At 46.4% G+C, this 14,462-nt stretch overlaps 1 protein-coding gene across 1 annotated transcript in view; it reads left to right on the top strand.

The window, feature by feature from the left end:
• The window catches only part of LOC116359254 (E3 ubiquitin-protein ligase RNF19A-like), an 84,691-nt gene that overhangs the window by 29,328 nt on the left and 40,901 nt on the right, over nucleotides 1-14,462 (top strand). Inside the window, exon 2 of the mRNA XM_031811819.1 lies at nucleotides 4,512-5,355. Within this exon, the coding sequence (XP_031667679.1) occupies nucleotides 4,742-5,355 (614 nt within the window). The 5' untranslated portion in view covers nucleotides 4,512-4,741. The remainder of the gene's footprint in view (nucleotides 1-4,511; nucleotides 5,356-14,462) is intronic.

The raw sequence follows: 14,462 nt of genomic DNA, 5'->3' as shown, positions 1-14,462 counted from the left end.
AAGTGTTGGCGGTGGTGGGCGACAGTCCTACCATTCACAGGAAGTGTGATGTAAACCAGGAACAGGTAGGCAGCAGGCTCGTCACCTACCTTGTGGCTGTGTTATCTAGTGGGAGCCCTTTAACACAGCAGGCTCTGGTTCCTCCTTGTGGCTGTGTTATCTAGTGGGAACCCCTTTAACACAGCAGGCTCGTCACCTACCTTGTGGCTGTGTTATCTAGTGGGAGCCCTTTAACACAGCAGGCTCGTCACCTACCTTGTGGCTGTGTTATCTAGTGGGAACACTTTAACACAGCAGGCTCGTCATCTACCTTGTGGCTGTGTTATCTAGTGGGAGCCCTTTAACACAGCAGGCTCGTCATCTACCTTGTGGCTGTGTTATCTAGTGGGAGCCCTTTAACACAGCAGGCTCGTCACCTACCTTGTGGCTGTGTTATCTAGTGGGAACCCTTTAACACAGCAGGCTCGTCATCTACCTTGTGGCTGTGTTATCTAGTGGGAGCCCTTTAACACAGCAGGCTCGTCACCTACATTGTGTTTGTGTTATCTAGAGCTGAGAGCAGAATGGGTTGGACCACAGGACTAGAGCTGAGAGCAGAATGGGTTGGACCACAGGACTAGAGCTCAGAGCAGAATGGGTTGGACCACAGGACTAGAGCTGAGAGAGCAGAATGGGTTGGACCACAGGACTAGAGCTGAGAGCAGAATGGGTTGGAGCACAGGACTAGAGCTGAGAGCGCAGAATGGGTTGGAGCACAGGACTAGAGCTGAGAGCAGAATGAGTTGGACCACAGGACTAGAGCTGAGAGCAGACTGGGTTGGACCACAGGACTAGAGCTGAGAGCAGACTGGGTTGGACCACAGGACTAGAGTTGGACCACAGGACTAGAGCTGAGAGCAGAATGGGTTGGACCACAGGACTAGAGTTGGACCACAGGACTAGAGCTGAGAACAGAATGGGTTGGACCACAGGACTAGAGTTGGACCACAGGACTAGAGCTGAGAACAGAATGGGTTGGACCTCCGGACTAGAGCTGAGGGAGAAGACTGTAGCAGTATGGGTTGGACCTCTCTCTCCCTCCTTAACTCTCTCAGGCACCTTTTCTCAGGCCAGGGCCCAGCTGGTTCTAGTTTATCGTCTTAATAAAGCTGTGTGAGGAGTTTGAATAACTCCTCTCTGCTGACTTCCGTTCTTGTCCAAATGAGCTGAGTGTTTCATTCTGCGAGGCTTCTGAAACCCTGTCTGGAGACGGGCTAGCTAGTTGACCTGTCCCAAACCCCCATCAGAATAACACAGTACAACTCTACATCTGCTCCTGGTGAAGAACACATACCAGTACAGCTGTCAGGATATTCTGACTGAAATGCAATATCCTCTATTCTCCCTCCTTTTGGAAAGCGCTGTCCTTCTCACTCCTCGTTTTTAAGAGAATCCTCTTGTGCTATTTCACCGTAGTAGTTAGGGTTCAGAGCAGCCCCAAAGGAGGAAGTGCACCATTGGTCTTTTGAAGTGGGTTAGGAAGTAATATCCTGGAGAAAGAGCTGAGGGCTCTTGTCAGAAGGCTGTTATGTAGAGGACTGTAGGGTAATTCCACAGTAAAGGACTGTCGGGTAATTCCACAGTAAAGGACTGTAGGGTGATTCCACAGTAAAGGACTGTCGGGTAATTCCACAGTAAAGGACTGTAGGGTAATTCCACAGTAAAGGGCTATAGGGTAATTCCACAGGAAAGGACTGTAGGGTAATTCCACAGTAAAGGAATTGCTCTGAGGATCAGATGTGTCACTTAAAGATGCAATGTGTCACTTTGGGCGACCCAACCAAATTCACATAGACATTTTGTGTTTATAGAGCTGTCATTCTCATTAAAAGCCAGTCTAAGAAGCCGTAGATCTCTTCTATGTGCGCTATTTCAATACTTCCTGTTAAGTACATTTTTTGCGTCTTTTACTTTCGGCTTTGCACACCAGCTGAGAATACAATATGGTTATGGAAAATATATTTCACAGCGAATTTAGGCGGTACAATGATTATCTATACGTTGCTTGTTTTGTCACAAACTGAAAATTAGGTGAACTATTAGAATTATAGGAACCAGGAAATGACGGAGATATTTCTGCATTGTAAACCTTTTTTTAAAATGTCTACCAAACAAAAAACATTACATTTTAAAGTTGAACAAACCATCCAACTCTCTATATGCACAATCATTACTTTAAACCATTCATATTGAACATTTTTACTAAAACTAATTTTACTGGAAGAATTTGTAAAAAAAATAAAATAAAATTCAGGTAAAATCTCCCTCAGTTTGTGTCCACGTCTGCTCTGAAATGAAGATTCAACTCTCAGCAGAATGAGTGGGGTGTCAGCTATGACATCACACATTCACTTCCAACTACTCTCTTGTTGTTTTTGGAAATACGTTAAGTGGATTTACACCCGGGAACTGAACAGGTAGTCTAGTGGTTAGAGGGGGGGGGGGGGGGGGCAGGTAGTCTAGTGGTTGGAGTGTAGGGGGGGGGTGTAGGTAGCCTAGTGGTTAGAGTGTAGGGGGGGGGTGTAGGTAGCCTAGTGGTTAGAGTGTAGGGGGGGGGGGTGTAGGTAGCCTAGTGGTTAGAGGAGGGGGAGGGGGGTGTAGGTAGCCTAGTGGTTAGAGGAGGGGGAGGGAGGAGGCAGGTAGCCTAGTGGTTAGCGGAGGAGGGGGGGGGGGGGGTGTGCAGGTAGCCTAGTGGTTCAGAGGGGGGAGGCGGGTAGCCTAGTGGTTCAGAGGGGGGAGGCGGGTAGCCTAGTGGTTCAGAGGGGGGAGGCGGGTAGCCTAGTGGTTCAGAGGGTTAAAATGTCATGACTTTAGAAGCTTCTGATAGGCTAATTTACATAATTTCAGTCAATTGGAGGTGTATTTCATGGCCTACCTTCAAACTCAGTGCCTCTCCTTGACATCATGGGAAAATCCAAATAAATCAGCCAAGACTTCAGAAAAACAATTGTAGACCTCCACAAGTCTGGTTCCTTGGGAGCAATTTCCAAACGCCTGAAGGTACCACGATCATCTGTACAAACAATAGTACACAACACCATGGGACCACGCAGGCGTCATACCACTCAGGAAGGAGACCCGTTCTGTCTCCTAGAGATGAACGTACGTTGGTGCGAAAAGTGCAAATCAATCCCAGAACAACAGCAAAGGACCTTGTGAAGATGCTGGAGGAAACGGGTACAAAAGTATCTTTATCCACAGTAAAACCAGTCCTATATCGACATAACCTGAAAGGCTGCTCAGCAAGGAAGAAGCCACTGCTCCAAAACCGGCATTAAAAAAGCCAGACTACGGTTTGCAACTGCACATGGGGACAAAGATCGTACTTTTTGAAGAAATGTCCTCTGGTCTGATGAAACAAATTACCATCGTTATGTTTGGAGGAAAAAGGGGGAGGCTTGCAAGAACAAGAACACCATCCCAACAGTGAAACATGAGGGTGGCAGCATCATGTTGTGGGGGTGCTTTGCTGCAGGGGGGACTTGTGCACTTCACAAATTAGATGGCTTCATGAGGAAGGAAAATTATGTGGATATATTGAAGCAACATCTCAAGACATCAGTCAGGGAAGTTAAAGCTTGGTCGTAAATGGGTCTTCCAAATGGACAATGACCCCAAGCATACTTCCAAAGTTGTGGCAAAATGGCTTAAGGACAACAAAGTCAAGGTATTGGAGTGGTCATCACAAAGCCCTGACCTCAATCCAATAGGAATGTTTTGGGCAGAACTGAAAAAGCGTGTGAGAGCAAGGAGGCCTACAAACCTGACTCAGTTACAGCTCTGTCAGGAGGAATGAGCCAAAATTCACTCAACTTATTGTGGGACGCTTGTGGAAGGCTACCCGAAACGTTTGACACTAGTTAAACAATTTAAAGGCAATGCTACCAAATACTAATTGAGTGTATGTAAACTTCTGACCCACTGGGAATGTGATGAACGAAATCCTTCTCTCTACTATTATTCTGACATTTCACATTCTTAAAATAAAGTGGTGATCCTAACTGACCTAAGATGGAATTTTTACTAGGATTAAATGTCAGGAATTGTGAAACTTAGTTTAAATGTATTTGGCTAAAGGGTCTGTAGTGTGTGTGGACATTACACTGGAGTTTAGAGAGACGGTAGTCTGGGGTGGCCCACTAGACGGTAGTCTGGGGTGGCCCACTAGACGGTAGTCTGGGGTGGCCCACTAGACGGTAGTCTGGGGGTGGCCCACTAGACGGTAGTCTGGGGGTGGCCCACTAGACGGTAGTCTGGGGGTGGCCCACTAGACGGTAGTCTGGGGGTGGCCCACTAGACGGTAGTCTGGGGGTGGCCCACTAGACGGTAGTCTGGGGGTGGCCCACTAGACGGTAGTCTGGGGGTGGCCCACTAGACGGTAGTCTGGGGGTGGCCCACTAGACGGTAGTCTGGGGGTGGCCCACTAGACGGTGTTTGAATACTTGTTAACAGCTTGTTCCTTCTCTCCTCAGACGGACAGAACAAGGAGCCCCGAAGACCCAGGAAAGGACTGACGAGAACCACCATGGCTTAAACCCTGTTCCCCACTAGACCCCTGACCCCCTCCCCAGTCCCCGACCCCCTCCCCTGTCCCCAACCCCACCCCCAGTCTCTCCCCGGCCTCCCCTCCAGTCTCTCCCCGGCCTCCCTAACCCTGTCCATGTGAGGGGTTGGGCAGCCCCCCCCGAATCCCACTGGAGCCATGATGAACCTCCAGAAGCACCAAACCATGGGCTCTGACCGGGACCTTCAGTCCTCCTCCTCAGTCAGCCTGCCCTCCGTGAAGAAGGTCCCCAAGAAGAGACGCCTGTCCATGGGGAACCTGTTCAGACGGCGCCGGGACCCCAAGAGGAAGTCCATGGAGCTCCATGGGGAAGGAGGGGTGGTTGGTATCGCCAGCATAGACAGCATCCACTCAGACCTCACGCTGAACGATAAGAACTCTGCCTTCTCAGTGGCCGGAGCTGCCTGCACCTCCTCCCTCGGGGCGTCATCCTCCTCTTCCTCTTCCTCCCGGGGTCGAGAGCTGCTGGAGTGCCCTCTGTGCCTTCTACGTCACTCTAGGGACAGTTTCCCGGACATCATGACCTGCCACCACCGCTCCTGTGCGGATTGCCTGCGCCAGTACTTACGAATAGAGATCAGTGAGTCGCGCGTCAACATCAGCTGTCCAGAGTGCTCTGAGCGGTTCAACCCCCACGACATACGCATCATCCTGGGAGACCAGCCCCTCATGGAGAAGTACGAGGAGTTCATGTTGAGGCGATGGCTGGTGACCGACCCTGACTGTCGCTGGTGCCCCGCCCCAGACTGTGGGTAAGAACCTCAGCTCAGACACACACAGGGCAGACTGCGGGTCAGAACCTCAGCTCAGACACACAGGGCAGACTGTACACCTCAGCTCAGACACACAGGGCAGACTGCGGGTCAGAACCTCAGCTCAGACACACAGGGCAGACTGTACACCTCAGCTCAGACACACAGGGCAGACTGCGGGTCAGAACCTCAGCTCAGACACACACAGGGCAGACTGCGGGTCAGAACCTCAGCTCAGACACACAGGGCAGACTGCGGGTCAGAACCTCAGCTCAGACACACAGGGCAGACTGCGGGTCAGAACCTCAGCTCAGACACACAGGGCAGACTGCGGGTCAGAACCTCAGCTCAGACACACACAGGGCAGACTGTACACCTCAGCTCAGACACACAGGGCAGACTGCGGGTAAGGACCTCAGCTCAGACACACAGGGCAGACTGTACACCTCAGCTCAGACACACAGGGCAGACTGTGAACCTCAACTCAGACACACACAGGGCAGACTGAACCTCAGCTCAGACACACACAGGGCAGACTGTGACCCTCAGCTCAGACACACAGGGCAGACTGTACACCTCAGCTCAGACCCACACAGGGCAGACTGAACCTCAGACCCACACAGGGCAGACTGAACCTCAGACCCACACAGGGCAGACTGAACCTCAGACCCACACAGGGCAGACTGAACCTCAGACCCACACAGGGCAGACTGAACCTCAGACACACACAGGGCAGACTGAACCTCAGACACACACAGGGCAGACTGTGAACCTCAGACACACACAGGGCAGACTGTGAACCTCAGACACACACAGGGCGTGTCTGAGCTCAAAGTGCTGTACAGAAACCCAGACTAAAACCCCAAACAGCAAGCAATGCAGGTGTAGAAGCACGGTGGCTAGGAAAAACTCCCTAGAAAGGCCAAAACCTAGGAAGAAACCTAGAGAGGAACCAGGCTATGTGGGGTGGCCAGTCCTCTTCTGGCTGTGCCGGGTGGAGATTATAACAGAACATGGCCAAGATGTTCAAATGTTCATAAATGACCAGCATGGTCGAATAATAATAAGGCAGAACAGTTGAAACTGGAACAGCAGCATGGCCAGGTGGACTGGGGACAGCAAGGAGTCATCATGTTAGGTAGTCCTGGGGCATGGTCCTAGGGCTCAGGTCCTCCGAGAGAGAGAAAGAAAGAGAGAATTAGAGAACGCACACTTAGATTCACACAGGACACCAAATAGGACAGGAGAGGTACTCCAGATATAACAAACTGACCCTAGCCCCCCGACACATAAACTACTGCAGCATAAATACTGGAGGCTGAGACAGGAGGGGTCAGGAGACACTGTGGCCCCATCTGAGGACACCCCCGGACAGGGCCAAACAGGAAGGATATAACCCCACCCACCCAATACCCATAATGTATTTGGCCTGCTGAGCAGGGATAATCAAGACAAAGATGAACAGACTGAAGCACAGAGAGATCCTTGATGAAAACCTGCTCCAGAGCGCTCAGTTACCTCAGACATGGACGAAGGGTCACCTTCCAACAAGGAAAACGACCCTGAGCAGATGGCGGTCGGTGCAGATACATTTTCTTGGTAGCTGAAGAAATGATTGGATTTCCTGACCCAGATATGACCATTTGATCAGTTATAAAACACCGTATGAATATGGTTTAGTTTGTTTTACTGAAGTAACAGATTACTTTCTGCAAGTTATTCACCTTTAAAAACAATTAAGTTCCAGCGACAACACTAGATCCGCTAGCTAGCTTAAAAACTAGCTTGTCTAGTGTTACATGGAAGCTTCCAGAACCAAAAGAAATTGAGAAATCATCAGATGGACAATTAACAGCAAAAGATGGTTTTAGGTTCTCTTCTTCAGAATATAACTGGGGGGGGGATACTGCTATGGGGGATGGAGATTTAATGAGTATGGACAACAATGGTCACAACTTGCACCCCTCCAGTCCCCAGCTCAGGCCGTTACCTTACGGTCCCAGTACTCTGGTCAAGCCCCAGGGGGAAAAGATGAGGCCAAGAGGGTATGTCACTTCTTGAGATGCAAAACAATATCGGGATGCTTTTTGACAGCAACGGTAGATGAAAGGGAACATGACTTGGAGGGATATGGTTAGGGAGAATACGATGAAAAAAATCAATATCTGACTATCTTTGGAGAAGTGAAACCCCTCAAAAGTGGAAGTTATCTGGCAGGAAAATGAGAAGGGGATGAAACTCGAGCAAAAGGTGAACGGGGAGGAGAGATCCCAGCGCAGGTGGAACCTGAGGCTCCATGGAATTCCAGAGCAGGCTGGTGAGGACATCAAATGCAGAGTTGTTGACATCTGTGGAGCTGTCATTCCAGAGTTGTTGTCATCTGTGGAGCTGTCATTCCAGAGTTGTTGTCATTCCAGAGTTGTTGTCATCTGTGGAGCTGACATTCCAGAGTTGTTGTCATCTGTGGAGCTGTCATTCCAGAGTTGTTGACATCTGTGGAGCTGTCATTCCAGAGTTGTTGACATCTGTGGAGCTGTCATTCCAGAGTTGTTGACATCTGTGGAGCTGTCATTCCAGAGTTGTTGACATTCCAGAGTTGTTGACATTCCAGAGTTGTTGACATCTGTGGAGCTGTCATTCCAGAGTTGTTGACATTCCAGAGTTGTTGACATTCCAGAGTTGTTGACATTCCAGAGTTGTTGACATTCCAGAGTTGTTGACATTCCAGAGTTGTTGACATCTGTGGAGCTGTCATTCCAGAGTTGTTGACATCTGTGGAGCTGTCATTCCAGAGTTGTTGACATCTGTGGAGCTGTCATTCCAGAGTTGTTGACATCTGTGGAGCTGTCATTCCAGAGTTGTTGACATTCCAGAGTTGTTGACATCTGTGGAGCTGACATTCCAGAGTTGACATCTGTGGAGCTGTCATTCCAGAGTTGTTGACATTCCAGAGTTGTTGACATCTGTGGAGCTGACATTCCAGAGTTGTTGACATCTGTGGAGCTGTCATTCCAGAATCAAAAGCCAAACTTCAGGAAAATGTGGACATCGTTCATCGTTTGGGAAGACTCGAGGATCAAGACGAGACCGAGGGAAAACCATCATCCGGTTCACCAAAAGATCTACACGCGATCTTCTCTGGAGGCGAGCGAAGAATTGTGAGTTTCTCATCAAGCAAACATTGAGGTTCACGGAGGATCTCAGCGGATAAAGAGAGAAACTGTGGCTGTCGCCTGACCGGCAGGAAAAAGGCTTTTTTTTTATCGGTGCAAGAACTGTCATCGATGGGAAATGCGGCCAAATCAGAACATTGGAGAGACGAACTCGGACAGAACTGGAAAGCCAAAACACTGCTGTAATTACCAGTTGAAAAACAGCCTTTTATTATAAAAAAATGTAGACCAACAATAGAATGAGACCTGGGAACTGGCTAAACTAAACACTAACTATGGGTGAATAACTAACTCCTTATTGTAAGGTCTACACAATGCCTCCCCCTTGTGGGAGTAAGAATTATTTTTTTGTGAACCTTTTTAATTAACTTGGCTAGTCGGTTTAAGAACAAATTCTTATTTACAAAGACGGCTTCCCCCGGACGACGCTGGACCAATTGTACACCGCCCTGTGGGATGCCCTGTGGGACGCCCTGTGGGACGCCCTGTGGGACGCCCTGGGGTAACGATATCTGGTTATATGGCAACAACCACTCTGCAGGTGTAGCAGTTTTAAGAGGTGCATTTAAAGGGAAGGTCATCACTAGTAAGACTCACCACTCTGGTTTTTATTAGGGAATATTTATGCATCCAACAACAAACGAAACAACAGGATTTTATTTCAAGAAGAGATGAATAGAGTTCAAGGTGTATTTCAGGAGATCAAAAATGATCTCAGGTGGAGATTTTAATTCTGTATCTAATGTGCCGATTGACAGATATCCGCCTCCTAACAGATCCAGCATTGTTAATCCTGAGTGTTTATCATCTATTTCTTGGGATTGGATTAGTCAATATTTGGAGATCTACATATCCTGATAAAAAGGACTTGGTGTAACAAGGACATGTCCAGACTGCCAAGAGTTGACTTCTAATTCGTTAGATAACACTGTAGTCAAGGTATCCATTGAACCATCCAAATCTTACCGATCATAAAGTTATATTCTTATCTTTTTTAACCTTTTATTTAACTAGGCAAGTCAGTTAAGAACAAATTCTTATTTTCAATGACGGCCTAGGAACAGTGGGTTAACTGCCTTGTTCAGGGGCAGAACGACAGATTTGTACCTTGTCAGCTTGGGGGCTTGAACTTGCAACCTTCCGGTTACTAGTCCAACGCTCTAACCACTAGGCTACCCTACCGCCTCTACACTCTAACCACTAGGCTACCCTGCCTCCTCTACACTCTAACCACTAGGCTACCCTGCCGCCTCTACACTCTAACCACTAGGCTACCCTGCCGCCTCTACACTCTAACCACTAGGCTACCCTGCCGCCTCTACTCTCTAACCACTAGGCTACCCTGCCGCCTCTACGCTCTAACCACTAGGCTACCCTGCCTCCTCTACACTCTAACCACTAGGCTACCCTGCCGCCTCTACACTCTAACCACTAGGCTACCCTGCCGCCTCTACACTCTAACCACTAGGCTACCCTGCCGCCTCTACACTCTAACCACTAGGCTACCCTGCCCCCTCTACACTCTAACCACTAGGCTACCCTGCCCCCTCTAACCACTAGGCTACCCTGCCCCCTCTAACCACTAGGCTACCCTGCCGCCTCTACACTCTAACCACTAGGCTACCCTGCCGCCTCTACACTCTAACCACTAGGCTACCCTGCCGCCTCTACACTCTAACCACTAGGCTACCCTGCCCCCTCTACACTCTAACCACTAGGCTACCCTGCCCCCTCTACACTCTAACCACTAGGCTACCCTGCCCCCTCTAACCACTAGGCTACCCTGCCCCCTCTAACCACTAGGCTACCCTGCCGCCTCTACACTCTAACCACTAGGCTACCCTGCCGCCTCTACACTCTAACCACCAGGCTACCCTGCCCCCTCTACACTCTAACCACTAGGCTACCCTGCCGCCTCTACACTCTAACCACTAGGCTACCCTGCCTCCTCTACGCTCTAACCACTAGGCTACCCTACCGCCTCTACACTCTAACCACTAGTCTACCCTGCCGCCTCTACACTCTAACCACTAGTCTACCCTGCCGCCTCTACACTCTAACCACTAGGCTACCCTGCCGCCTCTACACTCTAACCACTAGGCTACCCTGCCGCCTCTACACTCTAACCACTAGGCTACCCTGCCGCCTCTACACTCTAACCACTAGGCTACCCTGCCCCCTCTAACCACTAGGCTACCCTGCCCCCTCTAACCACTAGGCTACCCTGACGCCTCTACACTCTAACCACTAGGCTACCCTGACGCCTCTACACTCTAACCACTAGGCTACCCTGCCTCCTCTACGCTCTAACCACTAGGCTACCCTGCCCCCTCTACGCTCTAACCACTAGGCTACCCTGCCTCCTCTACGCTCTAACCACTAGGCTACCCTGCCTCCTCTACGCTCTAACCACTAGGCTACCCTGCCTCCTCTACGCTCTAACCACTAGGCTACCCTGCCCCCTCTACGCTCTAACCACTAGGCTACCCTGCCTCCTCTACGCTCTAACCACTAGGCTACCCTGCCGCCCCCATTCATGGATCCTATGAATGGATCTGAAGTTAATAAACAGAGTTATTGGAAACTCAATAGTAGACTGTTGGAAGATGATCATTTCAAGATGGATGCCAAACATATTATACAAGACAATTGGAGGGAAGCCCAACTATTTAAGTCTTATGGAAAATATTGTGAATGAATGAAGTATGAGATGAGACAAACAGCCATGAAGAGAGGTAAAGAAATTGCTGAACTTAAAAGATTGAGGGAAGATAAACATGTTAAGGAAAAACGCTCTCTAATCTCTATGGAGGTCCTTGATGAAGAAGGAAAGGCTCAGTTATTCTCTTTACAACAAGAAATGGACCCAATGTATGAAGAGAGAGGGGAAAAAAATGGCATTTGTAAGATCAAGAAGGAGATGGTTGGAGGAAGGTGGGGAAAAAACACAACCGTTACAATTTTAGAGAAGTTCAGAATGTCCATCTATTCATAAGCTTCATATAGATGACAAAGACCCCAAAGATGTCTCAAAACTTGTTTCAGAATTCTATGGTAATGCCTGTCCTACTAGTGACATATCTGCCTGTCCTACTAGTGACATATCTGCCTGTCCTACTAGTGACATATCTGCCTGTCCTACTAGTGACATATCTGCCTGTCCTACTAGTGACATATCTGCCTGTCCTACTAGTGACATATCTGCCTGTCCTACTAGTGACGTATCTGCCTGTCCTACTAGTGACGTATCTGCCTGTCCTACTAGTGACGTATCTGCCTGTCCTACTAGTGACGTATCTGCCTGTCCTACTAGTGACGTATCTGCCTGTCCTACTAGTGACGTATCTGCCTGTCCTACTAGTGACGTATCTGCCTGTCCTACTAGTGACGTATCTGCCTGTCCTACTAGTGACGTATCTGCCTGTCCTACTAGTGACGTATCTGCCTGTCCTACTAGTGACGTATCTGCCTGTCCTACTAGTGACATATCTGCCTGTCCTGACTCTGTCAAAGACTACGCAAAATTCATAGACTTCCAAAAGTCTGGTGATTTAAGTGAAAAAAGAACAAATCTCCAGGGAATGATGGCATTATCAGTGAATACTATAAATATTTTCAGAAGGAAAATATTGTTGATTTTTTAATGTTTTTTTAAAGAGGCAGTTGATTTATGGGTCCTGCCTGTTTCAATGACAACAAGGCCTCATTTCTGTACTACCCAAACCAAACAAAGATCCTGTGATGTCAGACAATTGGAGACCAAATCACGTTACTGAACAATGATGGAAAAGCTGCTTGTATCCGACTTTGCAGAAAGACTTTTAAAAACAAAAATGTCTTGACCAAATCATTGATGAAACCCAAGTCTGGTTTTATGAAGGGCAGACACATATGTCATAATATTAAACCAGTATTGGACTTGACAGACTACAACGAGAACATTGTGGAAGATTTTATTTGTGGACTTTTAAAAGGCTTTTGATACAGTTAAACATTATTTTTTATTTTTTTTGAGACTCTTTCGATTTTTGTTTTGTTTTGGTCAATATAATTAAGACACTTTACAATTATAGTAACAGCTCTGTTAAATTATCCCACGGAACTTCAGAGATTCAACATTGGATGCGGAATTAAACAAAGTTGTCCAATTTCTCATTTTTATTGGTCACAAGTTACGGCACTTCCTATCAATAAGGATAGTTTTAGGAGTGTTATGACACTTCCTATCAATAAGGATAGTTTTAGGGTGTTATGACACTTCCTATCAATAAGGATAGTTTTAGGAGTGTTATGACACTTCATATCAATAAGGATCAATAAGGATAGTTTTAGGTGTGTTATGACACTTCATATCGATAAGGATAGTTTTAGGGGTGTTATGACACTTCATATCGATAAGGATAGTTTTAGGGGTGTTATGACACTTCATATCAATAAGGATAGTTTTAGGGGTGTTATGACACTTCATATCAATAAGGATAGTTTTAGGGGTGTTATGACACTTCATATCAATAAGCATAGTTTTAGGGGTGTTTATGACACCTCATATCAATAAGGATAGTTTTAGGGGTGTTATGACACTTCATATCGATAAGGATAGTTTTAGGGGTGTTATGACACTTCATATCAATAAGGATCAATAAGGATAGTTTTAGGGGTGTTATGACACTTCATATCAATAAGGATCAATAAGGATAGTTTTAGGGGTGTTATGACACTTCATATCAATAAGGATAGTTTTAGGGTGTTATGACACTTCATATCTATAAGGATCATTAAGGATAGTTTTAGGATGTTATGACACTTCATATCAATAAGGATAGTTTTAGGGGTGTTATGACACTTCATTCATATCAATAAGGATAGTTTTAGGGGTGTTATGACACTTCATTCATATCAATAAGGATAGTTTTAGGGGTGTTATGACACTTCATATCAATAAGGATAGTTTTAGGGTGTTATGACACTTCATATCAATAAGGATAGTTTTAGGGTGTTATGACACTTCATATCAATAAGGATCACTAAGGATAGTTTTAGGGGTGTTATGACACTTCATATCGATAAGGATAGTTTTAGGGTGTTATGACACTTCATATCAATAAGGATCAATAAGGATAGTTTTAGGGGTGTTATGACACTTCATATCAATAAGGATAGTTTTAGGGTGTTATGACACTTCATATCAATAAGGATAGTTTTAGGGTGTTATGACACTTCATATCAATAAGGATAGTTTTAGGATGTTATGACACTTCATATCAATAAGGATAGTTTTAGGATGTTATGACACTTCATATCAATAAGGATAGTTTTAGGGGTGTTATAACACTTCATTCATATCAATAAGGATAGTTTTAGGGGTGTTATGACACTTCATTCATATCAATAAGGATAGTTTTAGGGGTGTTATGACACTTCATATCGATAAGGATAGTTTTAGGGTGTTATGACACTTCATATCAATAAGGATAGTTTTAGGGTGTTATGACACTTCATATCGATAAGGATAGTTTTAGGGTGTTATGACACTTCATATCAATAAGGATCAATAAGGATAGTTTTAGGGGTGTTATGACACTTCCTATCAATAAGGATAGTTCTAGGGGTGTTATGACACTTCATATCAATAAGGATCAATAAGGATAGTTTTAGGGGTGTTATGACACTTCCTATCAATAAGGATAGTTTTAGGGGTGTTATGACACTTCATATCAATAAGGATAGTTTTAGAGGTGTTATGACACTTCATATCGATAAGGATCAATAAGGATAGTTTTAGGGGTGTTATGACACTTCATATCAATAAGCATAGTTTTAGGGGTGTTTATGACACTTCCTATCAATAAGGATAGTTTTAGGGGTGTTATGACACTTCATATCGATAAGGATAGTTTTAGGGTGTTATGACACTTCATATCAATAAGGATAGTT

Source organism: Oncorhynchus kisutch, unplaced genomic scaffold, assembly GCF_002021735.2.
Source record: "Oncorhynchus kisutch isolate 150728-3 unplaced genomic scaffold, Okis_V2 Okis02a-Okis13b_hom, whole genome shotgun sequence".
Classification (NCBI taxonomy): Eukaryota; Metazoa; Chordata; class Actinopteri; order Salmoniformes; family Salmonidae; genus Oncorhynchus; species Oncorhynchus kisutch.
This window is presented reverse-complemented; position numbering and strand designations above follow the sequence as displayed.